Source organism: Pseudophryne corroboree, chromosome 3, assembly GCF_028390025.1.
Source record: "Pseudophryne corroboree isolate aPseCor3 chromosome 3, aPseCor3.hap2, whole genome shotgun sequence".
NCBI lineage: Eukaryota > Metazoa > Chordata > Amphibia > Anura > Myobatrachidae > Pseudophryne > Pseudophryne corroboree.
In genome coordinates, this window is record NC_086446.1 from 758764431 (window position 1) to 758792283 (window position 27853).

General features: G+C 45.2%; 1 protein-coding gene across 1 annotated transcript in view; it reads left to right on the forward strand.

Annotated features, from left to right (window-relative positions):
- Positions 1 to 27853, forward strand: part of LOC135056794 (ovostatin-like) — a 191872-nt gene that overhangs the window by 45579 nt on the left and 118440 nt on the right. Inside the window, exons 2-8 of the mRNA XM_063962388.1 lie at positions 5775 to 5816; positions 8858 to 9062; positions 11410 to 11569; positions 13234 to 13286; positions 16354 to 16374; positions 20079 to 20250; positions 24119 to 24203. Coding sequence (XP_063818458.1) covers positions 5775 to 5816; positions 8858 to 9062; positions 11410 to 11569; positions 13234 to 13286; positions 16354 to 16374; positions 20079 to 20250; positions 24119 to 24203 — 738 coding nt within the window. The remainder of the gene's footprint in view (positions 1 to 5774; positions 5817 to 8857; positions 9063 to 11409; positions 11570 to 13233; positions 13287 to 16353; positions 16375 to 20078; positions 20251 to 24118; positions 24204 to 27853) is intronic.

A 27853-nucleotide genomic window follows, 5' to 3' on the forward strand; every position in this document is an offset into this window, starting at 1 on the left:
TCTGCAGTCGGCAGGCAGTCCATAATTGTATACTAGTATCCATCTCCATTGTTTACCTGAGGTGCCTTTTTAGTTGTGCCTATTAAAATATGGAGAACAAAAATGTTGAGGTTCCAAAATTAGGGAAAGATCAAGATCCACTTCCACCTCGTGCTGAAGCTGCTGCCACTAGTCATGGCCGAGACGATGAAATGCCAGCAACGTCGTCTGCCAAGGCCGATGCCCAATGTCATAGTACAGAGCATGTCAAATCCAAAACACCAAATATCAGAAAAAAAAGGACTCCAAAACCTAAAATAAAATTGTCGGAGGAGAAGCGTAAACTTGCCAATATGCCATTTACCACACGGAGTGGCAAGGAACGGCTGAGGCCCTGGCCTATGTTCATGGCTAGTGGTTCAGCTTCACATGAGGATGGAAGCACTCAGCCTCTCGCTAGAAAAATGAAAAGACTCAAGCTGGCAAAAGCAGCACAGCAAAGAACTGTGCATTCTTCGAAATCCCAAATCCACAAGGAGAGTCCAATTGTGTCGGTTGCGATGCCTGACCTTCCCAACACTGGACGTGAAGAGCATGCGCCTTCCACCATTTGCACGCCCCCTGCAAGTGCTGGAAGGAGCACCCGCAGTCCAGTTCCTGATAGATTGAAGATGTCAGTGTTGAAGTACACCAGGATGAGGAGGATATGGGTGTTGCTGGCGCTGGGGAGGAAATTGACCAGGAGGATTCTGATGGTGAGGTGGTTTGTTTAAGTCAGGCACCCGGGGAGACACCTGTTGTCCGTGGGAGGAATATGGCCGTTGACATGCCAGGTGAAAATACCAAAAAAATCAGCTCTTCGGTGTGGAGGTATTTCACCAGAAATGCGGACAACAGGTGTCAAGCCGTGTGTTCCCTTTGTCAAGCTGTAATAAGTAGGGGTAAGGACGTTAACCACCTCGGAACATCCTCCCTTATACGTCACCTGCAGCGCATTCATAATAAGTCAGTGACAAGTTCAAAAACTTTGGGTGACAGCGGAAGCAGTCCACTGACCAGTAAATCCCTTCCTCTTGTAACCAAGCTCACGCAAACCACCCCACCAACTCCCTCAGTGTCAATTTCCTCCTTCCCCAGGAATGCCAATAGTCCTGCAGGCCATGTCACTGGCAATTCTGACGAGTCCTCTCCTGCCTGGGATTCCTCCGATGCATCCTTGCGTGTAACGCCTACTGCTGCTGGCGCTGCTGTTGTTGCCGCTGGGAGTCGATGGTCATCCCAGAGGGGAAGTCGTAAGCCCACTTGTACTACTTCCAGTAAGCAATTGACTGTTCAACAGTCCTTTGCGAGGAAGATGAAATATCACAGCAGTCATCCTACTGCAAAGCGGATAACTGAGGCCTTGACAACTATGTTGGTGTTAGACGTGCGTCCGGTATCCGCCGTTAGTTCACAGGGAACTAGACAATTTATTGAGGCAGTGTGCCCCCGTTACCAAATACCATCTAGGTTCCACTTCTCTAGGCAGGCGATACCGAGAATGTACACGGACGTCAGAAAAAGACTCACCAGTGTCCTAAAAAATGCAGTTGTACCCAATGTCCACTTAACCACGGACATGTGGACAAGTGGAGCAGGGCAGGGTCAGGACTATATGACTGTGACAGCCCACTGGGTAGATGTATGGACTCCCGCCGCAAGAACAGCAGCGGCGGCACCAGTAGCAGCATCTCGCAAACGCCAACTCTTTCCTAGGCAGGCTACGCTTTGTATCACCGCTTTCCAGAATACGCACACAGCTGAAAACCTCTTACGGCAACTGAGGAAGATCATCGCGGAATGGCTTACCCCAATTGGACTCTCCTGTGGATTTGTGGCATCGGACAACGCCAGCAATATTGTGTGTGCATTAAATATGGGCAAATTCCAGCACGTCCCATGTTTTGCACATACCTTGAATTTGGTGGTGCAGAATTTTTTAAAAAACGACAGGGGCATGCAAGAGATGCTGTCGGTGGCCAGAAAAATTGCGGGACACTTTCGGCGTACAGGCACCACGTACAGAAGACTGGAGCACCACCAAAAACTACTGAACCTGCCCTGCCATCATCTGAAGCAAGAAGTGGTAACGAGGTGGAATTCAACCCTCTATATGCTTCAGAGGTTGGAGGAGCAGCAAAAGGCCATTCAAGCCTATACAATTGAGCACGATATAGGAGGTGGAATGCACCTGTCTCAAGTGCAGTGGAGAATGATTTCAACGTTGTGCAAGGTTCTGATGCCCTTTGAACTTGCCACACGTGAAGTCAGTTCAGACACTGCCAGCCTGAGTCAGGTCATTCCCCTCATCAGGCTTTTGCAGAAGAAGCTGGAGGCATTGAAGAAGGAGCTAAAAGGGAGCGATTCCGCTAGGCATGTGGGACTTGTGGATGCAGCCCTTAATTCGCTTAACAAGGATTCACGGGTGGTCAATCTGTTGAAATCAGAGCACTACATTTTGGCCACCGTGCTCGATCCTAGATTTAAAGCCTACCTTGGATCTCTCTTTCCGGCAGACACAGGTCTGCTGGGGTTGAAAGACCTGCTGGTGACAAAATTGTCAAGTCAAGCGGAACGCGACCTGTCAACATCTCCTCCTTCACATTCTCCCGCAACTGGGGGTGCGAGGAAAAGGCTCAGAATTCCGAGCCCACCCGCTGGCGGTGATGCAGGGCAGTCTGGAGCGACTGCTGATGCTGACATCTGGTCCGGACTGAAGGACCGGACAACGATTACGGACATGTCGTCTACTGTCACTGCATATGATTCTCTCAACATTGATAGAATGGTGGAGGATTATATGAGTGACCGCATCCAAGTAGGCACGTCACACAGTCCGTACTTATACTGGCAGGAAAAAGAGGCAATTTGGAGGCCCTTGCACAAACTGGCTTTATTCTACCTAAGTTGCCCTCCCACAAGTGTGTACTCCGAAAGAGTGTTTAGTGCCGCCGCTCACCTTGTCAGCAATCGGCGTACGAGGTTACATCCAGAAAATGTGGAGAAGATGATGTTCATTAAAATGAATTATAATCAATTCCTCCGCGGAGACATTGACCAGCAGCAATTGCCTCCACAAAGTACACAGGGAGCTGAGATGGTGGATTCCAGTGGGGACGAATTGATAATCTGTGAGGAGGGGGATGTACACGGTGATATATCGGAGGGTGAAGATGAGGTGGACATCTTGCCTCTGTAGAGCCAGTTTGTGCAAGGAGAGATTAATTGCTTCTTTTTTGGGGGGGGTCCAAACCAACCCGTCATATCAGTCACAGTCGTGTGGCAGACCCTGTCACTGAAATGATGGGTTGGTTAAAGTGTGCATGTCCTGTTTTGTTTATACAACATAAGGGTGGGTGGGTGGGAGGGCCCAAGGACAATTCCATCTTGCACCTCTTTTTTTCATTTCTTTTTCTTTGCATCATGTGCTGATTGGGGAGGGTTTTTTGGAAGGGACATCCTGCGTGACACTGCAGTGCCACTCCTAGATGGGCCCGGTGTTTGTGTCGGCCACTAGGGTCGCTAATCTTACTCACACAGCTACCTCATTGCGCCTCTTTTTTTCTTTGCGTCATGTGCTGTTTGGGGAGGGTTTTTTGGAAGGGCCATCCTGCGTGACACTGCAGTGCCACTCCTAGATGGGCCCGGTGTTTGTGTCGGCCACTAGGGTCGCTAATCTTACTCACACAGCTACCTCATTGCGCCTCTTTTTTTCTTTGCGTCATGTGCTGTTTGGGGAGGGTTTTTTGGAAGGGACATCCTGCGTGACACTGCAGTGCCACTCCTAGATGGGCCCGGTGTTTGTGTCGGCCACTAGGGTCGCTTATCTTACTCACACAGCGACCTCGGTGCAAATTTTAGGACTAAAAATAATATTGTGAGGTATTCAGAATAGACTGAAAATGAGTGTAAATTATGGTTTTTGAGGTTAATAATACTTTGGGATCAAAATGACCCCCAAATTCTATGATTTAAGCTGTTTTTTAGTGTTTTTTGAAAAAAACACCCGAATCCAAAACACACCCGAATCCGACAAAAAAAATTCGGTGAGGTTTTGCCAAAACGCGTTCGAACCCAAAACACGGCCGCGGAACCGAACCCAAAACCAAAACGCAAAACCCGAAAAATTTCAGGCGCTCATCTCTACGATATAGAGAGATGGAGTAATGCTGATGCATGCTAATGTACCAGATTAATAGCAGTAATGCACCATAGTCCTGTGTAGTATATTGTAACATACTGTATATAATGTATAACTAGTGTGGAACCTGGGCTCTAGAGAAGGAGGGGCCCTCCAGCAATGTGGCCCACTGACTGTTTACCCTGAACCCTTGTAGGCCAGACTGACCCTGGACCCAAACCAGAATTCTCTCAAATGTATTTTTGGGATCCCTGAGCTCGCCAGTTTGCTGGCTTTACGTGACGGCAGGGGGACCCCATGATATGTTTCTTTCCGCTATTGCGTCAGCCACCACTAGTTCAGCCTGGTGCTAGTTAATAGTAAATCAAGGGGACCCAATGCTGGCTTCTCCCCTGACTTCCCATGAGCAGAACAGGGTCAGGGAATAGGGATCCTTTGCCGTTAAAAGTTTGAACTATTTAATTACTGATGTGTGCAGTGCTGCTCCTAAACTTGCCTGCTGCAGCCAGGTCTAATATTTGGACGGGTTGTCTGTTGGTTTTTGGTCATTTTACCAACTGACCGTTAGTAAATCTCCGGTATGAAAAGTAATCTATGTAAAAGTCTCGCTTGTTGGTCCTATGTTCTAACTTGTTCTAAACTTAGTATATTGGTGGTTTTGCCATCAGTTTATATTTTAGTAAATCTCCAAATTGCAAAACCAATGGGAAATCTCCCCCAAAAAAACACAATCTACCAAAATCAACGTTTTTTTTTTTTTTTTTTTTTACTATACCCTAAGATGTAAAATGACCACTTTGTGCTGGAATAACATGACAAAAAGACCTGATCATAACATTCTACAAACTTTGCTAAGCCCTGCTGGTCCTCTTCCAGCTGAGATCACAACACTGCCCTCCTAAAGCTAGCTGTGGGCTCACTAATAGGGATGACCATCGATGAGTCAAAATCATTGATGGTCTATGGCTGTAGTTGAATCCTTACACCATCGATGGTGTGTAACCAGATGGTTATGCACCATTGATGGTAGCTGTTTCCACTATGGTTTCCCTCCTACCCCTACTGGTTTTTAAAGGCTGAGCTGTCATTCAAAGCTCAGCTCCGCCTCCCCCCCCCCCCCCCCCCCCAGTTCTCAGACTGAAACGGTGGCAGCTGCTGCGCATGTGCATAATTAACTATGGTAAAAACCATAGATGATGATGCACTGGATAGCTGCCTGCCATCGATGGCTGGCTTGTGTTACCATCCATGTAGGCAACTCCGATGGCCATCCCTACTCTCAAAGAATGCATCCTAACAATTCACTAGGAACTGATGACATCCATGTGATAAGTTTTATCACACCTAACCCATAAATAGGTAATCTCCTGCGCAGTATCATACAAGACTGGGGAAAGGGAGATGTAGAAACATCTTTAAGGGTATCCGCTTCTATCTATAATCTATATTCAATGTACTTGATAGAAAAATTGTCATACATTCCGCCCCAGGATGAAGACTTTAGAAGTACAGTTTTTGCTACTGTAGCCAAGTCTGATTATATTTTTATTGTTTAGTTTGAATCACTGGACAGCTTCTTTTATTTCTAATTGTGCTGCAATTTTATTTCTTCCAGGATATGGTCACCTCAACCAGTAAGCGGAGGTGGAGATAACAGGTAATTGCAGATCTTCTCTTTGGTTCCCTCTCCTGTTCTAGTTCAGGAATGGACAACCTTTGGCTCTTCCATCTGTGGTGAAACTACACGTCCCAGCATGTCCTGCCAAAGTTCTAACATTCTAGTAGACAAGGTTTTGGACAGACTGTGAGTGTATGTGTTGTACTGCTGGTCTGCAGCTGTAGGGAGGTAGGGTAATCCTCCATCCCTACTAAAGGGTCTATTCATGAAGCAGTGAAGAGTGGAGAAGCTGCCCAGGACAACCAATCAGCTACTCTGTACAATTCTATAGTATGCAAATTATAAATGTTACTTCAGTGCTGATTGGTTGCCATTGGCAACTTCTCCACTGGCTCACTTCTCCACACTTTTCACTGCTTCATGAATAGATCTCATATGTGGAAAACTGTGCAAAGGAAAAAGTTGCCCTGGAGCACGACTAGTAGTAAAGGGCCCCATACATTTCAACGATAATGCCTGATTTCGACCTTTCGGGTACATAAATTGGGTGGAAAGTGGCAAATCGTATGTGTTTTTACATCCAATCCAATGCGCGCTCCTATGGGCATCGGATCAGAGCCCCCAGGTCGTTAGTACTGCACTCGTGATATGTTGGGTCCCGCAGGCATGGCCGGGATTACATGAGATACATCATATGCAAAAAGATTGCATATGATATATCCTATGGGATCCTGCCGCCCAGGAGGCTGCCGGGCAGTTCAAGGGAAATCTTATGCGACATAAGGGTCAGACATGTCACTGTAATGTATGGGGCCCTTAACACATATGGATATACAGTGTATGTTACACAAATCTTTAAAGATGGACATGTAAACAAGTAGAATATATGTAATTAAATTAATTTAATCTTAAATGAAATATATAGCCTTTATGCACATGCAATGATCATTGAAATATTCAGGCTTATTCTGGTACACAGTACACGGGTGGGGGGAATGGAAATGAAAGAGGTAAGGAAAAATGGAGAGAGCAAAAAACAAAAAAATAAATGTTTAAATTGGTGCAGGGAGCACCCTCCCTTGTGTGGTGTAAATGAAGGTATGTATCACAGATGGAGTCTAATTACTGGTGAAACAAATGGGAGTTCCTGTGTGTAAACGCGAGTCTTGGCTCACTACAAGTCCTTCAGAAAAAGTACATTAATGTCCAAGGAAAAGGGTGCAGAGTAAACTTTGCCGGCAAAACACTGGTGCTGTTACCTGTGCGTAGGTAAGGCCCCACAGCAAGTACTCCCTCCAACGCGTTTCACCTCTCAGAGGCTTCTTCAGGGAATAGTAATATGCTGGGGTCCTCCCTTATCAACCACTTGCCTGGCATGGTCGCATTAGATGAGAACATGCCTGCAACTGCTTTATCTGACTTGGTTGCACAGGATGCGACCAGTCAGATAAACCGTGTTCGTAGCGACAGGGAAGGGAAACTTTCCTCCGCTGTTGCTGTCAGGGGGACTGCTAGGTCACTCTGCTTCCAGCACCCAGTTCCCAGTGTTGCCATTCTGCCGATCACTGCTGACCGGTCAGCACGGCAGCATCCCCCAGCAGCTGCAGACAATAGCAGCCACTGGTAAGTGTAAATCATCGTCACCAAGCCACCCCCAGGCCCCACCCTGTGTACCTGGCAGCTGCCCGGGCTCTAAAAACGAAAGTCGCAATGTTCCCGGTCGATGTTTCAATGTGAGGAAAACTTATTTTTTTCTAAAAAAATATTTATTTTTAACTAAAATAATTTTTGGATAGGGTTAAATTAATTTTCTTCACCGAATTCACCCTTTTCCTTGGACTGTAAGGTACTTTTCTGAAGGACGTATGAGCTAAGACTCTCCTTTACAACCAGGAACTCCCACCAGTAATTGGACTCCATATGTGATGCATACTGTACCCTCATATACACCACACGATGGTCGCAATGGTGATCTGATGCTGTGTCTTCGGGTGCAAGCAGCTGATCTGAGAACCTGGCTGTGGCATTAACATACATTCTCAGATCCTCTGTGATGGAAGACCCACAGCGCACTGTGGCAAAGCAATGCAGAGTGTGCGGCTCACAGCCTTTTACACCCACCTGGAACCAAGCCCAACAGGTCAATCAACCCAGCCCTGACCATACTGATCAGTAATCCTAGGAACTGTGAGTATCGGGAAAGCGGTCACGTCAACCCAACCAGCCTATACAGTGGAACTAGGCTGATGTAGTAGATGCCTCAATCTGCCCGTGTTCCTATCCCAACCTCTGTTCATCATCCTGACACTCGGTTTATGTCATCCTTGGGCACATGCATGGTAAAGGTAAATCTACCTCTGCCATGATATAACCAGTTACCAAGTGTCACTAAGGCCTGATTCGGATGTGGTTGGAGGTGCTATCACTGCTACTTACATGGAGGTAGCAGCGATTGCTATAATATGTTAATGCAGCAGGAGTTTCTGATAGAAGTAGACGCCTCCTGCTTGCATTAGTGATCCGTGCTGTGTCTCAGGATGCAGCATCGATCACCTGCGGCACAATCAGCCGCCTGTGTGATCCATGTGAACGCGCAAGCTGGCCGCTGCTGACCCAACAAAGAGGTCAGGAAATTTCCATCATCCAACGGAGATCCTGGCCTCATCAGTCCTCCAAATCAGAAGGGGCACACGTCTGATTTGGGGAAACGCCGCCCTCTCCGCGTATCCCCTCACCCAAACACCATCAGATAATCGCTGGCAGTCTGCAGCTGATCTGCTACTGACGTCGCAGACCTGAACTGCACATGCTCTATGTACTAAACATCGCCCACATCTGAATCTGGCCCCATTTATGGTGTATATAGAAAGTTCTCTTCTCCTACTGTATATTCTTAGATATCTATCAAAGAATTAAAATGTATAAACAGCATCACATTATGGGAATTTTAGTCCAGAGTGTCCAGAGACAGATTCTTACATGACATTGTATCAGATTATACCTGGAAACTATTTTAACATGTTTTAACTGTAACGGAAGGTTTATAGTGAGTGACTAATATTGTACTTTCCTAATTACAGTATTATTAGCGACGAGATTAATTTTAGCTACATCATAATGATCCCAAAGTGGCTCTTAAGTGAAAGCGACGTGAATGTAGCTATAATGGTGGAAAGTGATCCGGACCAGGAGATCTATCTGCACGCTGCTTTTGAAATCTTTGACACCAGCATTGTTATATTTGATAATGAAAAAGCTACAAATATTCAAAGCAAAGATTTCACGGTAAGTGATTTCCTTTTTACTGTAACATTCACCAGCCGCCTAGTTACCATATTGCTAATGAGTCTGGAGCAAAGCAAACCATTAAATAAGTAACTTTGTATCTGGAGCGTATGTATGTATTATACATTGCTACTCAATTCTTGTTTCATGGTCAATACTCCATCATCAAGAAGACAATTACGTTACATGCTGTATGTAATGGCGAATGCTTTTTCCATACTTTGAGTGTATTTATTGGAGCAAGTGCATGCAGCAAGCTGTCTATTTATTTAAAGGGAAGTGCAGAACATATTTGGGAAATGATATATATATATATATATATATATATATATATATATATAATAAAAAAATGTTTTTTGACTGGCTGCAGAGGGAGCAAGGGCACACTGGTAGATCATTCAACTGCACTTTTAAAGCCAGTTGTATGACCTTCAACAAGAATATTCCCTCACATCCCCACACTGGGCTCTCGAGGAACCCTATTCCTTCAATCAGAGCTGGAACTGGGCCTTTTAGTGACCTAAAGGGCCACTGTTTTTGCTGAGATGTAGAGAGCACTACTGTTCAATCTCCAGATACTGAATGTGTAACAGAGTACGGCTGTACAATAAACCAAGGTACTGGATAAGTGCTGGGCTGTTTGGTGTAACTGGCGATTCTGCTGGTGTAGACTCTTCACTCTGCCTAGAATTACTTAAAAGTACACACATTCTACAGACCTTCCATCTCTGTGAAAATGACTGTAGAAGCTTCCATTGCAGACGTGGCCAACCTACTGCTAATAGCCAAAACCAATTCACGTTTTTTTGTCATTTTAAACACTTCAAATGCATGAAACCTAGCTGCTCAATTGTAGAAATGTTGTGGCTGTCTGTAGCTCAGACTACTTAATTTACCCCACAGGCTCTTTCAGTGCAGAAGTGGGAGTCATAACAATTGTCCCGCACTAGCCAGTAAGGCCCCCATATGGGGAAGAGATGTCTCTATCTCGTGTATCCCAGGAGAAGAAACCTTTCTCCACATGTGGTCATTTACCCTGACACACCCAAAGTACATTCATATCCCACACATTACATTAATACCCCATCAGCCCACACATTACATTAATACCACTGCCTTGTATGCATGTATATAGCACACACATTAATATATTACATAGCACATGCTCTTTAACTTACCTTGGGTGCGGTGTCAAGTTGTGGTGTGTTTGTGTGTGTGTGTGTGTTGTTCCCTGCCTGCAGCAAGTTCCCACAAGTTGTGGTCTGAGGAGTGGAGTCATAGAATCACATCAAATTGTCTCAGTTCCCGCCCCATAGTCCCATGTATTGCAGTATAATGCCATGAGGGCGCAGGCTTCCGATCGTTGGCAAATTTCTTTGCTTTTATTATGCCCCACCCACTATGGTCCTTTAGCTGGGCTTCTGGGTACTCTGAAACCCCCCATGCATGAGCCACTGCAGCTGAGGCATGAGTTGGTACTGCTCGGACAGTCATTGTCTGTAATCACTATGGCTGACCCTGAGCCACTGCTTGCTCACATTTGAGCCAGATACAAAGTAATCTTTGTGCCTGGTGTGCTGGCACATGCTGCACCACCCTAATTACAGCCCAGCCTTGCCATCAGATGGCTGATTCTCAGTCTCTGCTTTAACCAATTCCTGTCTTCGCATGACACTGCTCTTGTAACGGGATCCATTCAGGAAACCAACGTTCGGCATCCCAGCTGTCGGAATGTCGACGCCAGAATACTGACCCTGTTCGGAATGCCAGCGCCGGCATTCCAACATGGATAGAAATGCCAGCACCGGGATTCCGAACACCGGAAGCCCTTACAACCTTTGCAGGACCCCATATTGGTAAGGGGTGGGGGTTAGGTTTAGGCTGCAGGAGGAGGGTTAGGCTTAGGCTGTGAGGAAGGTAGGGCTTCTCTACTTTGGGATGCCGGTGTTGGTCATATGACTGCGGTATCCCATCAGCTGTGATATAGCATGTGTCCTCTTGTAACTTGTAGCCCCTGACCTCACTTACATGGTCACATGATCAGGAGCGCAATTCTGATGCTAATATGATCTAGGAATACACCAATAAACAGTATAGATTACTTCCAAAGGACGTGGAAACCACCTGCAGAAATACAGGACAGATCAAGGTATAAATGTATTTCCATTGCCTGAAAGTACGCTGAAAGCTTGTATACACATTAAATGCAAATACAGAATTACTTTTATACCTATTATTATTATTATTATTATTATTATTATTATTATTATTATTATTATTATTATTTTAATATTTGAAATTTTCAAAAGCAAGATGAAACTGAATGGTCTGTGCTACCTCTTCCCAGGTGCCCACAGTGAACTCGTCACAACCAGCCTTCCTGACCGTTTCTTTCTCTGATGGAAACACAGTTAAGAAGACTGAACGCCAGACCATAATGGTTAACAATCAACAGAATGGCTGCACTAGCCAGTCAGGGAAACCCATTTACAACCCTGGGGACACAGGTGAGTGACAACTGGACAATGGATGTGGTTCAAGTCCCCTGTCTGGGACTCAAGCACCAGACCTGGCAGACGAGGAGGTAACATGACTGGGTGGTGATCCAGTCGTGTTCCAGTCTCTCATGGCCAGTACGATTAAATCCTATGAATGTCGCCCAACCCCTTTAAAAGAGGCCAAACAGTGTCCTGAAGGCTAAAATAAGTGTCTTCTTGTACACATGTAGCTCTTTTTCCTATTATGCTGACTCAGTTTGCTGTACTTACCTTCTTTTTGTCTGTGTGAAGTCGAGATATTCAGTCACCCATAGTACTTCCACCTGCTGTTCCCTCCTCTAAAGACTATCGGCCATCTGGTGGGTGTACAGAATGTGAAGGTTCCAAACCAGCCAATTTGGGCCTGATTCTGAGTGGGACACAAGTGAGTTTGCGGGTGCATCTTTCAGCTCACTGTGCCTCTACCAGGGAAAGAAATTGGCGACTGCCACCTAGTACAGCTCTTCTGTGACCACACGTGCAGCACTGCACACACATGCCACCCATATAAGGCCCGATTTAGGTGCGGACTCCGCGCAGCATCTACTGGCGTTTCCCCATCTGCAACTTTATGCAACTGCCTCTACAAAGCTCTTTCCTTGTGCACATCCGTGCGTTCCAATGTGCAAGGACTGAGTCGCCCGCTGTCAGAGCCCAGAGACCCTAAACTACTGATTAGTGAATGTTTAAATGCACCCTACAAACCTGCCCCAGCCCTATGTGACTGTTGGCATTGCATGACACTCAGAATCAGGCCCAGAATGTCCTGTGGATGAAGGTGACCCTTCTGCAGCCTCATTGACCACAAAACACAGTCGGGGTTACACAAACATGCACAAGGGCATGATCAATTGTATGGGAGCTGTTCCGCAAGCAGGGAAGGAGTCTTGCACCTTGAAATGCACATAGCGGATAAAGACTCACGTGTGTGAGTGATGGTCGGCTCTGGTTGGAGGAGATATCGCTGCTACTTGGGAGCAGCGACGATAGCACTAATATGCTAATGCTGCAGGAGGCGTCATGTCTTCAATTCGCATTAGTGATCCGCGCTGCGTCCGAGGTTTCGGCAGAGTATCATCTACAACACCACTGGCCGGCTGCGTGTCCCATGGGGTCGCATAAGCCGGCCGCAGCGGGTCTGAGCAAGACGATCCTGTCCTTATCACTCCCACACAACAGCAGTGACACTCCTCCGCCCCCTCCCCACCCCCAGTGACTGGCAGTCTGCATCAAATTGGTGCCTGACGTTGCAGACCCGTACTGCACATAGGCAGTCTGGGTCCAGCGCATGAGCAAAATACAAACCATCTGCACCTCCAACCACATCCAAATTAGGTCCCAGTTGCCTTTTTAGATGAAAGCTCCATCTGTCTTTTCACTGACCCTAATGATGGCCAAGAAATAAAGTAGCGCAAGCATGAAAAATATTTTCACTTACTAATATTGTTAAAACAATGTATCAGTGCTGCATTAGTCCTTCTTGGGGGTATGACTGTATTATGCGACATATGAACTGTTAATGTATTGTGCTTTCTCCGCAGTGCAATGTAATGTATTGTGCTTTCTCCGCAATGCAATGTAATGTATTGTGCTTTCTCCGCAGTGCAATGTAATGTATTTTGCTTTCTCCGCAGTGCAATGCAGATTTTTTTGTTTAACTCCTGAAATGAAGACTGTTGATCAGAACGTAAGTGGCCAGTGATGAATTGGAACATTCTTCTTACCACATTCGTGTTGTAGCTAATGGGTCCTCTCTGCCTGGAGTCAGTGGAGAAATTTCATATATAGAATTCATGGGCTCATTTATCAATGCGTGATTTCACGGAGTCATCAATTGCACCAGCCAATCGGCTCCTAACTCATTTTTCAAACAGTCTGTAACATGGCAATTGGCTCCTAACTGCCATGTTACAGACACTGTTTGAAAAATGAGTTGGGAGCCGATTGGCTGGTGCACTTGATCACTCACAGTGAAATTTATCACTCATTGATAAGTGAGCCTAGAAATATGAAAAGGTTAAAGAGAATTCTCTTATCTCTCCTTTAAATCATAGTTGCCTACCCTCCCTCATTCTGCAGGAGACTCCCTGAAATAGCAGCAATCTCCCTTACTCCCTGAATGGTCCCTCAATCTCCCTGGGAAAAAAATAAATCATAGATATACATTTAAATGGTATCATCAGTGCCATTTCCATATATTGGTTATAAGGCACAATGGGGGTAATCCAAGTTGATCGCAGCAGGAATTTTTTTTTAGCAGTTGGGCAAAACCATGTGCACTGCAGGGGGGGCAGATATAACATTTGCAGAGAGAGTTAGATTTGGGTGGGTTATTTTATTTCTGTGCAGGGTAAATACTGGCTGCTTTATTTTTACACTGCAATTTAGATTGCAAATTGAACTCACCACACCCAAATCTAACTCTCTCTGCACATGTTATATCTGCCCCCCCTGCAGTGCACATGGTTTTGCCCAACTGCTAAAAAAATTTCCTGCTGCGATCAACTTGGAATTACCCCCATTGAACCCAATGGCTACATGCATTTTAAAGGTTTCTTGTGGCCACTTGGAGTATATGGAACCTCTTGTAAACACAATACACAAACAAATCCTGCAAAATATAAGTCTTTTATTCAACAAGTAGAGATTACTAACTTTGGGGCTCGTTTACATTTGGATGTAAGTCCTTTTCATGACCGGCCCCTCAGATGTAGTAGTACACGTCCGCACTGATAGATACTTTCAAAATCTCCCTGAAATGCTTTTTCAAAAGTAGGCAAGTATGCTTTAAATAGTACTCTTCCAGCACGGCCTGGAGGCTCATGAAATTTGGGTTGTGTTCCCGGTCAATGCAATAAAAAGATAGATATCCTTTATTAAAACAGAACATGTTCTACATTTGAAAATGAATTTTATATTTTTCTTGAATTTGCACTAGTAGCAGTTTGGGCTTCCGGGAGCAGTGCTCAGGGGTGTGTGTGTGGGGGGGCGGGGAAGGGGGGGGGGGATAGCGGATATCTATATATCTATTACCCAGGCCTGTGTGTCTGCATGGGCCCGGGAGTTACCACATTCTCTCCCCCCCCCAGTGCAAGTGCTGCACTTAGAGCCGGCCATAGGCAAACTAGGCAATTACCTAGGGCATTTGATATGCATAGGGGCATCGGCAGCTTCTGCTAATTAAAGATTAAAATGACATGCGGCATGCCTATATTCTGTGTGTAGCATTTCATATGCAGATATAGCCACAGTGTATAGGCATGCTGCATATCATTTTAATCAGTAGAAGCTGCTTGTGCATCCTAGGCACATAGCAATGCAAATAAGATGCATTTTCATTAAAAAGGTGTGCCCGATGTTAGCATTGAGGCAAGATTTATGAGGACACATCTGTATCCAAGCAGAGGTCACAGTGTTAGTGGCAGTGTGATTGCTGTGTGCATGCGAGTGGGTTGGTTGTGCAGTAGTGTTCAGAATATGTGTAAGGAGCATTGTGTCATGTAAAAATGCATTAATAATGTGCAACATATGTGTAAGGGGCACTATGTCATATATAAGGGCATTAATAATGTGCGGCATATGTGTAAAAGGGTACTACTGTGTGTGTCACGTGTATAGGGGCACTAATGTGCAGCAAATGTGTATCGGGCACTATGTGTCATGTGTATAAGGGCATTAATAATGTGCAGCTTATGTGTAAGGAACATTATGTGTAAAAGGGCATTAATAAAGGTTGTCATAATGTGTAAGGCGCTTTATGTTTAAGGACATTAATAATGTGTCTCATGTGTAAGGGCCATTACTGTGTGACATTATGTGTATAAGGTGCTCTACTATGTGGCGTTGCATATAGAAAGGGCACCACTGTGTCGTCTAATGTGAATAAAGAGCAATAGGGTGTGATGTAATGTGAATAAGGGGATATACTGTGAGTAGTAACGTTTATAAGGTAAAGTGATACTACTGTGGAATATAATATGAATTATGGACACTATCGCATGACCAAATGTGAATGAAGTTGCAGTACTCTGTGGCGTAATTGGAATTGGTGTTACTATTGTATGGCCATGCCCCTTGCCAGCAAAATCACACCTCTTTTTGGGCAGTGCGCTAAATGTGCAAACTGTTCTTGTTTAAAATATAGGGGGTCCAAACACCAAAATAAGGACTGCTATGGGTGAGGGGTGATGGTGCTGGGAAAGAGGTGCAAGGTCAGAGGCGGAACCAGTGGTGGTGCTAGGGGGCACCAGCCAAAATCTTGCCTAGGGCATCATATTGGTTAGGGCCAGCTCTGGCTGCACCTTTGCAAAAGTGAAGTCTCGGCAGCCCTGGCTGTTTTTGCGCCAAATAGCCCACCAAAAATATATTCTGCTTAGCCCTATTTGACCAACAGCCCTCTTAAACTGTTGAGTAACTGCACCTCCTAACATGACATTGGCCGTTGAGCATCAGTTAATTGTCACGTATTTGCTTGAAGCCTGTAGTTTCGATGCACTTTAATATAACATGGGCTCTGTTACATCATTTGAATTCAGTTTTATCCACGGAGCAGTTTTGTTTTTATTTTTTTCTTTGTTGCATCCATGGGTAATGAAAATAATGAATAATAATTAGTTGATGTGCCCAATTTCAACCAGTCAAAGGTTTGGTGGGTGGAAAATAAGAGATAAAAATGGAAATGATTGCTGTCTTTGGCTCTCTATTGGGTCCATATTTGTTTACTGTGTAAATAATGTTGCATTTTTATTTTGCAGGTGACAAATGTGCGCTTTCTGGTAAGATCTTTCTGGGATTACTATGTTAAATGTACTATATAGCTTTGCTGTTAAAACAACTGTGCTTGGTGCAGAAATTATATATCTGCGTTTTATCCTCACTCAACGATGATATCTTCAAGAAAGTCTGTCATCGCTAATTTGCCTGTTAGAAGTAGTGGGGGTTTATCAATAGCTCCAGTCCAAGCTGTCATCGTTTCAGTAGGGATTTGAGGGCCCTGTTTAATAGTCCGGACCACAAACTTGTGTGTCCTGTGGTGGGAAAGCTGAGCAGCAGTGAGTGGATAACACATGAACTTGCTACTGGTGGGCTTGGTAATTAAACAATTGGATGTTCAGGGAGGATAGAAGGTGGTTAAGAGGCAAGCAGTAGATAGTGTACGTCTTCAATGTAGTGATGGCAATATTGTAAACCGCCATCGATGGCGGCCTACTATGCAATGGATGACCATCGACTGTTTCACCCATGGGCCAATCAGAACGTGGGGGCAGGGCTATGATCTGTCTCACGGCACCTTGGAGGAAAAAATAAATTAAGTTATGCTGTGCCGTCGATGGAGGTAAAACATCTTGTTCTCCCCGATCGATGGGAAAACTATTCAACATTGGCCGTAATTCATTGACTATGAATCATCGATGGTTGATTGCCATCCCTACTTCAGAGGAATGGCCATCCATTGTGATACGAACCACACCCTCCTTGGGATATTATAAAAATAAACGGATTAAAGCTAATAAACAGTGTTATTAGCATTCAACATCTACAACATGTGATTTATACTATAGGAAACCCAACACAGGATTGTTAATTTACTTAAGCTGGATACACACTATACAGTTATCTGGCTTGTTGGAGAGAAAATCTGGTAATGTATGGGAGCAAATAATTGACCATATGTCCCCAAAATCTGGAAAACTGACATACGGATTTAACCAAATCATCTGAATGACCTTTTTCCTTTTTTTTTCCTCTATTTTCTGGGGTTTGGGAGCAAATGGTCAATTGTCATTTTGCTCCCATACATTACCAGATTTTCATTCCAACCAGAAAGACTGGACAGATAACCATATAGTGTGTATGTACTGCACGTGCGCCATTTACTTTGATCCAAACCACGGCAACAAAGCGGCATTTGGCTATGTATGGTAAGCCAAAGTATGCCATGCCATACCCTTGGCGGGAAAGTGACGTCCTCGCGCTCAGTAATGGCAGGGTATAAAGAGTTGTGCTGGTGACGTTTATTGTTCGCAGACTCTGGGGCCAATTCAGCATGAATTGTAGTTTTGCGAGAAATCGCAAAGCTGCAATTCTCCTCTCTAGCATGTGGGGGTCGACCAGCACATGGCAAGGTCGCCCAACATGCCATGTTCCCTCACCCACTGAAATGTGAGCGCATCACTAACAGCCACGTGCACGCATCTGAAGGGTTGCCCCTGCAGCTCAGCTGCGTAGACAGTCGCCGGGCCACCATTGGGTCAGGTCGCAGCAGCTGCATGTGATGTCACGCGGTGTGGACACCCCATCCCTGCCCCCCATCGGGACTTATATTGCGATCGCAGTCTAAGTCCTCGCGCATGCATGTGCAGCAGTGCAAAAAAATGCAAAATAGTGATTTGCGCACTCCGGCGTTCTATGCTGAATCTGCCCCACAGTTCCTGGCTATCCACCACAGTACGTATGCGAAAGGGTTGTATTATCAGCGGCGGCAGGAGGCTGGGAGGGTGTCACTGAGGAGCTGTGGTCATCAGACGGCAGTCAGACGAGGTACTCCTCCGCTGACAGCCGGCTTAGAGAGATCCAGCAGATAGAGGCCAGCGAGCAGCCAGGAGGAGAGGGGCACGGCCTACACAGAGCTGACAGGGCTAGGTAGCAGATGCAAGGTGACGGCACATGCTGCTGGCCAGTGACAGGCACACAGCCAGAACCCTTCACATTTAAGGTGGCTCTGCACTGAGTGCATTCTATACAGGCATATAGTAAGCAGCATCTACTCATAAGGATAGGAACCCAGCGGAGTGGACAGTGGTCAAACAGCCATTCATTATATTACCATAACTGTGGCTGTTACTACCTGATGAAAAACATTCCTGCATATAGAGTACTCGGGACAGGCCACGTATACTGCAACAACCATAAAGGTTAGACATCTTCTAACACTGGATACGGTAGTGAACTCCTAACATGAATCTCTGATCAATTTACTAAACCTTGGATGCAGGTAAAGTGGACATAGATAAAGAACCAGCCAACCAGCTCCTAGCTGCCATGTTACAGGCTGGGTTTGAAAAATGATAGTTGTTTGGCTGGTACTTTATCTCCGTCCACTTTATCACTTCCCCAGGCTTAATACATCTGCCCCATGGTTTCTAAAACTGGGTACACGCTGGCTGATATATTGGCTGTTTAGTTGAACAGCCGACATATTGTGGGCGTGTTGACAGGTGTGTAACAGTGATATGTCTGAACGATGTCGTTCTGACTTATTGCAACGGCAGTGCAGCACAGCTAATGGGCGATATCTGCAGATATATCAACGCATCATACTGTGTACGGCCGGTCAGCTGTCCACCTGTTCTCTTGATGCAGAGGCTGCCAGTTACCTCACAACTGGGTAATTGCACGTCGAGTTGTGACATCGGGTATGACGCATTGGGCCAACGATTGGTAAGTGTGTCTGCACTTGCTAATCGTCAGATCGTCCGGACAGCCGATCCCATCATCCTAATGTGTACCCAGCATTGGGTATTATACAGCAGTATAAAGGATTTGGGGGGGGGGGGGGGGGGGGGGGAGTATAAACTTTTAGCTGTAATGGCTGTACACTGATTTTCATCACATACGCCTGTCCACAGAATATCTTAATTGGGTTATGGTAGGTTAAACGGGCAATGAGGACGGAGGCGGGGCACAGATCACAGCGACCTGGATCGTGGCTGGCTGAACGACCAATGTAATGATACAGAGCAATATTTCGTTCTGTAGCAGCATCCATGAACTTGCCATCGGCCACCATAATAGCTGCAGTGGTAGCAGCAAATTTGGGAGCTGATGGGCAAAACCATGTGCACTGCGGGGGGATGGGGGGGCAGATGTAATATGTGCAGAGAGAGTTAGATTTGGGTGGGGGGTGTCCAAACTGAAATCTAAATTGCAGTGTAAAAATTAAGCAGCTAGTATTTACCCTGCACAGAAACAATATAACCCACCCAAATCTAACTCTCTGCACATGTTACATCTTCCCCACCTGCAGTGCAACATGCTTTTGTCCATTAGCTAACAAATTTGCTGCTGCGATCAGGTCTGAATTAGGCCCCAAGTTACTTGCTGTTTTTGCTTTACTTATAAACCAGAATCAGGCCCACTATATGTTGATATACAGCCTTGCAATGTATTTAGATATCACAATGCAAATTTGGCCAAATTTATCACATCCCATAAGCATCTAATTTGCGGATTGGGATAAATAGGACCCCAAGGCTTGATACATTCATCCCTATGTATTCGAAAACAAGAGTCAGGCGCTCTAAAACAAACAATATAAACTTTGGTCTATCAATAAATAAATGAAGCTTGGGGTTAGCTCTTATAAAAATGAGTATGTTGTGACTGAATGGAAACGGGGCCTGGACTGCATGTTGTGACTGAGTAATGTAGCCTGTATATCCGGTGGAAATCTCATCTATGACTTTTATATCCCCTGCAGGAACCGTCGGGTGCGTGTATAGCCCAGGTGGGGAATCCAGAGCCGAAAAATGGGGTTGTGGAATTGGAATTCACGACTTCTGAAGACGCAACCTCTGGATATTATCAAATCATATTTGAAAATGAAGGAAAAGGGGTGATCTACACTGCATATGCTCAAGTACAACAATACAGTACGTCTTAATCTTTTGGGGCATTTATCAAAGCTACAGCAACTGCACTCAGCACTACTGCAAATAAATCACAGGAGCAATTCCATGGGGATGGCAATTTTTTATTTATTTTTTAACTGGTGATGTTGCCCATGACAACCAATCAGTCTACTGTAACCATTATCTTCTAGAAGCAGCTAGATGAATGTTAAGTAGAATCTGATTGGTTGCTATGAGCAACATCACCAGTTCTAAAAAAGAAAAACCTCCCACCGTAGTAAATTTACCCCTTAGACTTTAACAAGCACTAAAAGCTCAGCTTTGTACAGTCTGTCTGTTATCTAATGCAGTTATTTTCCACTGACGTTTGATTTCCATTATCATATAAGCTTCCTTCAATGAGACCGAAAAGGAATATCAACTTGATGGAAATATTTATCTATTAAGAAACAGCAGATGTGCTCATTTTCCTGTCTCCCCTTGGGCTTACTCCCTGTATATAGGGATATGGGTGTGGTTCATAGGGTGGACTTTGGTCAACAGTGTCTAGGTTGACCACTATTGGTAGATGGTAACTAAGTCGACACCTAAAATGGGTTGGCATGAGGATTTTTTTTTTGTGTGCGTTCTTTGTAAAGTGACCGGGAACCCCAATTAGTGTGCCGTGTCCCCTCGCATGGCTCGCCATGCTTAGGGCAAGGTGCCTCACTCTGCTACCACTGCACAATGCACAGGTTACTGTTCCCAATTGTAGTCCACAGATCGTATAGTATGAAAGCTCAAATAATTGTGAAAAACCCACGTCGACTTTGAAACCATATCGACCTAGAGATCGGATACCAGGGATATTACCATGGTGATGCCAACTCGGTCATCCCCCATTAGAAACCTCTCTGAAGCTCTTTAATGGATTCTCTTTAATGCCTTAAGCTTAGGGGTCTATTCATGAAGCAGTGAAGAGGGGAGAAGTGAGCCTGCGGAGAAGTTGCCAATGGCAACTAATCGGTTGTTCTGTACAATTGTAGAGTATGCAAATGATAAATGTTATGTCAATGCTGATTGGCTGCCATGGGCAACTTCACCACTGGCTCACTTCTCCGCACTTTTTACTGCTTCATGAATAGAGTGGGCAAATCTCCTATAGCCACCTACATACCGAGTGAGGGGGAGCATTGGCGGCTGATGTGATTCATTGAGAATTGCGTCATCATAGCCACGTCCCCCACTGTACATAACCCCCTGTGTCAAGCCACGCCTCCTGCATTGCCCACCGATTGGCCGACCTGGCGACCCCCTCCTGGTGGGGTCAGCCAGAAAGTCTGCAACAATGGCCAAAGCAGATTACCAGAGCATACATACAATAAACAATGGATAATAGTGTCATTACAAACATTACTATAATACCAGACTTATTGGCCCAATTCAATCCAGTACTCTTATCAGTCAAATGATAGATGAATAAACTGGGTCAGAGGGCATGATTCAGAGGTAAACGCAGTGCCATGTGCAGCTGCGAGTTCACGTGCAAGGCACTAGCGAAAATATGCTAATGGCTCAGCTGCCATCTTGCACACAGACGCCCACTGACGGCATCTCTGGATGACTCTGACAGAGGAATTAGTTGCCTACTTAATTGATGGCCGGTCAATAAGGAGCTGTTTTCTTCTACAGTGTCTGCTGGGCCAGTGTATTTATTCCCTGGTATCCGCAGGCCAGTGGTGTCCCTTGGTGCTGGGATGTAGTTGTATTACAGGCAGTCAGGATCCCGGCAGAATCCCAACTTCCGGTAAAATGCGGGGCGGCCGGCAACCCGACCTCCCCCCGGGTATTCCTACTCGGTTGTCTGGTCCACGCCACCAACCGAGCCGAAATAGAACCCGCTGCGATCATGTGAGGGGACTCGCTGCCGGGATTCCGGCAGAAGGGTCGCCGCTGTCAGTATACGAACAGCAGGCACCCCGTCTGCCAGGATATCATCCCCAACCACTTTGGTGCCAATGCTAAGCACCATGAACCACTAGTGAAGACGAGGGAGGGTTGTGGGTGGTTTTTTTTTTTTTATGCTTTATTTTATGTCTTCGGGTTCCATAGGGCTCCACAGGGATAACATCAGGGTTCTCTGTGGTGGATGAGTGATCTGGGCACTAGGCAATCTCTACTGTCACAACCACTTGTGGTTTTTTGTGAAAGGTTAACAAATCCGTCAGTGTGGGTTTTCTGCATATAAAGAACTGGGAAATATAGGGTGTCTGGTTTGTAAACGGTGGCTTTGCAGACCCTTTCCTGCAGGTGTGATTTAACTTTGTACTCGTCCAAACACATGCCAATGAGCTGTAATTTTACAAAATTTCATGAAATTGTACAAAACATTTCATAAATGTACTGCGCCTCTTCCAGGTAAATACTTAAATAGAAAAGGCTCAGTCCGAGGTCCTCTGCTTTTCTCTATCTATACCACATCTTTTGGCAAACGAATCAACTCTTTCGGATTTCAGTACCATCTGTATGCGGATGATACTCAAATCCTACCTATCCTCCCCTGATTTGTCACCATCTGTATTGGGCCGTGTCACTGCATGCCTTTCTGCCATTTCATCTTGGATGACATCTCGCCACCTCAAACTTAATATTTCCAAAACAGAATTATATTTCCACCGGCCAATAGTAGTTTCCAACCTGATATCTCTATCACTGTTGAGAACTCTGCAATCACCCCTACCCCACAAGCTCGCTGCCTAGGTGTCATTCTTGACTCTGAACTGTCCTTTGTTACCCACATTCAATCTGTCTCAAGATCATGTTACATACATCTAAGAAACATATCCAAAATACGCCATTATCTTACACAAGACACAGCAAAAACTCTAATCCATGCTCTCATTATCTCCCGCATTGATTATTGTAATAGTCTCCTGACCGGTCTTCCCAAACATAGGCTCTCACCACTACAATCCATTTTGAATGCAGCTGCGAAACTAATCTTCCTTGCCAGACGTTCATCGTCTGCAGATCCGCTCTGTCAGTCCCTCCATTGGTTACCGGTATTCTACCGTATTAAATATAAAATACTTTTACTCACATACAAGGCTATTAACCAAACTGCACCAACATACATCTCTACACTCATCTCAAAATATCTCCCTACCAGACCTCTCCGCTCTGCACAAGATCTACGTCTCTCATCCACACGCATTACTTGTTCACACTCAAAATTACAGGACTTTATCCGGGCTTCACCCACTCTGTGGAATGCCCTCCCACGCACAGTAAGACTCTCCTCTAGTCTCCAAACCTTTAAATGTTCCCTGAAAACTCACATCTTCAGACAAGCCTATCAAATTCCAGACCCACCGACATAACCTTCAGTGCTTCCCTATCTAATTACATCCTCTGTAGAATATTCATAACATCACATATCTTGTCTTTCTTTAGTCTCACACCCTCCTGACACTTGGATAACTTTGTGGGGTATCATCATACAACCCATTAAGAACCTAGCAATCTGGTGGACCATTATGCAATAGGTAGCATCTATCCTTGTGTATCTATGCCTATTTCCCTATAGATTGTAAGCTTGCGAGCAGGGCCTTCCTACCTCTGTCTGTCTGTTTTTACCCAGTTTTGTTCTATTACTGTTGTTATAATTGTAAAGCGCAACGGAATATGCTGCGCTATATAAGAAACTGTTAATAAATAAATAAATAAATAAATAAGTTGATTATTAAGAAAGTGGCAATTTGCTGTCTGTACATATTCCCCTTTCACCAAGCCGCCGCCTGCTCTCTTTTTTTACTTAAATGAAACTGTAGTTAATTCTGTGAATTACTGAAACCTGTTTGTGTCTCTCTCGGTTAAACTTTAACAAGACTTATTCTTTTTTTTATTTTAGCCCTACCAAGATTTTCTTCAAACGTCGCTTGTCCTGGCGCCGTATCTGTTGTGGACAAAGTAGTAAATATCAGTGTATCATCTCAGTAAGTAAGATTCAGGTTCTGGGTAACAATTTGTAACACAACATAGTGAACATCCATACTTGCCTACTCTCCTGAAAATGTCAGGTATAGACTGGCCCACACCTGTATAAGGGAATTCCCAGTGAGGCCTACAGCCGGAGAGCCCACCCACTTCTCTAGGGGTCCGTAACGTAATGGAGCAGGATCATGACTAAACTTGGGTTGTTTTTGTTTCTATGGAAACACAAAGAATAGCCCTCCTGCCAAACAAAGTGGGGTGTCCTAACATGTCCCCTCCTTTACAAAGGGGCCTTGCCACACCCCTTAAGCCTGGGCACTTTCCACTGCATTTCGTCCCAGTCCGACAATGCATAATGTCCACGAGACTCCCCAATCTTGGGAAGCTCTCCTGGCTTTGTATGGGGGGGGGGGGCATGATATGGTCATCATGAAATGATTATGCTGCCATCTCCCGCCACGTCCCCACTTCTCCCACCTGGCTGCACAACTCCCCCGTACCGCCCACCTGGCTGCACCACATCCTCGCACCTGTCTGTGCCTCCAGAAAGGGTCTGCAGAAGTATTTCAAAGTATTTGTTCATTTTGAGGGTGGGGTTAAAGCAGAAATGACAGCACTTTACAAGAAGATATAAAGCATAGAATTCAGGTTTATTATCTGATGAACATGTGTTCCATTGTATGTCAGAATTTCACCACTGACTACGAGGCCTAAGCTGTTTTGTCCCAAAAACATTTTTCAGAACTTTTTGGATCAGGGCATTTATTTATTGGCTTATTGTCTGTGCTGTCCTGGCTACAGTTTCCTACTTAATTGCCATGAAACTACATCCTATATTGCCATGAAAAGTAGTGATCTGGTATCTTCATTCTAAAAATTTAAAGTTTTATCATTGTTTATATAGCACCACCATATTATACAGCGCTGTGCAGAAATGATTTGTTATGTTCCTGCCTGTTTGGAGCTTACAGTCAGAGGACCCTAACACAGAAGCACACAGACTAGGGTTCCTCTGTCTCGGAAGCCAGTTGACTTACCAGTATGATGATGACACATGGGAGAAAACCCATGCAAACACGAAGGATATACAGTACGTCCTCCATGCTAAAAGGACTCTGGTTGGGAACTGAACTCGTAACACCAGCCCCATGTGACAGCATGGCTAACCACTGTGCCACCATGCTGTCAACATATTAAAAATAAATGTCAGGTAGTCCTAGTTGCAGGACACAAAGAGCAGAATGTTCCTCTGAAAACAAAACCACAACCAGCGGGGGGCATTCTGTCGTAGGCAGTTACCCTGCAGCTTGGGGTCCCCCTGTCAGACGGGCTGATTAGGAGTCGCACAAAAAAGTGCATGCAGTAACGCCTATTGGTGGTCGCCCGTGAGTTTATGCAAATGGAGCAATAAATTCCCCTTGTGTACATCTGTTCATCCGACTGAGGCGCCCACCTGTAGCACCGGTGCAAGCTGTAATAATGATTGGTGCATCCTCATACGCCACTATGAGGCGGTAGAACCATAGAAACCTGCACCAGCCCTAAGGCAGTTGCAGATTATTCTCCTGACCACGGCCTCCTATGCCAGCAGCTGTGCATCTGTGAACGCAGCCGCTTGCACTGGCCAGGACGCTCCCATAATATGGGATTTCCAGTACTCTTCTGTTTGCATGCATCTCCGATTGCTACTGCGACTCTGTACAAACACAAACTGGATGCATGTACGGCAAATAAGACCATCTCTCAACTGTGTCTGACCTCAACATATCTTGCGACTCATAATTCGACACCAAGTCTTCTCCTGAAAAGCCCAGCACCTATGGAACACTCCCATTTCTAATTGGTAGGGTTGGCTATCGACCATCAATAATTCAAAATCATCAAAGGTCTATGCCCGATCATAAATACTTTTGCTGTTGATGTGGGAGAACCAAATGGTTTCCCTCCATCAATGGAATAGAACCATACAGTGTGTGTGTGTGTGTTTGTGTGTGTTTTTTTTTTTTTTTTTTTTTTTTTTTTTGTGAGTGCCGGGACACTGTGCATAGCTCTACCCTTGGAGCCCTGTCGCCAGGCTGTTACGGGCCCGCAGGCTGATCAGTGAAATAACAGGGATGATCATTGAGGTAAAAATAATTGATAGTTTCTCCTGCAGGGTCCACAGGATACATTGGGATATGGTGGAGTGACAGCGGATCTGCACCAAACACTCAGCTTTTTGGCCTCCCAGCATGCAGCGGGCCTGTCCATATATCCCCACCTCCTGGCTCAGGCAAATCCGTTTTGTTTGGTGCGGCAGGAGCCGGACCGTGGTCTAAGGGCTACTGGTCTTTATCAGCCATAAGCTTTCTTTATTTTATTTTTGTAGTCTTAATATTTTTTTCTGAGTGATCTTTCTAAACAGCGTCTTATATGTACCTTAGAAAGAGGTGCTCCAACAACTTCCCGCCAGGTCGCGACAACTCTTACCCACATGTGCAGTCCTTTTTCGGCGGGCGTCTGTGTCGGATAAAACTAGCAGGTCCGGCAGACGTTGCCAGGCTGTGGCTGTAGCACGGGGAGAAGGTAAGGCATCAGTTCCGCTTAATGGGTGAACACGGACACAGCCTCACTGTTTTGGGAGGAGACTACCAAACAGTTGCTGACGCGGCTGCCACCTGAGAGTGCTCCAGCGGTAGGCCCTAGGGATCACCGGCTCCAGGGGTAGTCTGAGACCACAATCCCTAGGGTTGATATCGGCAGTGGGGAGTTAGACGCTAGCCTGGTCGCCCCCCCCCCCCCCCCCCCCCCCGGTTCATGACCAGTTTCCTGAGTCTCCCGCCATGAACTATTTTCCCTCTTCCGTCCGAGACGCTCTGTACTAAGGGGACCCAGTCGCAGCATAGGCAGTTGTGTGACTGGTGCGTCAGTGTTCACTTGGGCATCTGTGTTCACTATAGGTTCACAGAGCGGCGGTGTACACTAATAGCATCTAGATCCACTCAGCATTCGCAAACGTATTGATCCTGGAAGTGGAGTAAGTATCCCTGTATCCCACTCGACTGAGGATGGGTTATACAGCACCAAGTCTCTATCTACCTTTTGAGTACGAATAGTTGGATAGGTGCATAATGCTTATGAGTCTGATTAATATTACTGTGGTTTCTTTCGCTATGTGTCTGAGTATGGTTAAAATTTTTATAAAGTAATGTTTCTCCTACATACTGAAATGTATCTGTAGTTGATTATGTGCTCATATTGCTTATTATACTAATGCAGAGTTCCCTACCCTCCCTCATTCTGCAGGAGACTCCCTGAAACAGTAGCAATCTCCCTCACTCCCTGAATAGACCAGCAATCTCCCTGATTTTACTTTACATTCTTGGGGTAAAAAAATAAATCAGAGATACATACATTCAAATGGGAACATCAGTGCCATTTCCCTGCATTGTTATAAGGCACAATGATCCCTATGGCTACATGCATTTTAAATAAGGTTTCTCTTGGCCACTTACAGTATATGGAAGCTCTTCTAAAACACAATATATGAACAATTCCTGAAAAATATCAATGTCTTTTCTTTAACAAGTAGATCTTACAAACTTTGGGGCTCATTTACATTTCAATATAAGTCATTTTTATGACACGCCTCTCAGATGTTGCAGTGCACATC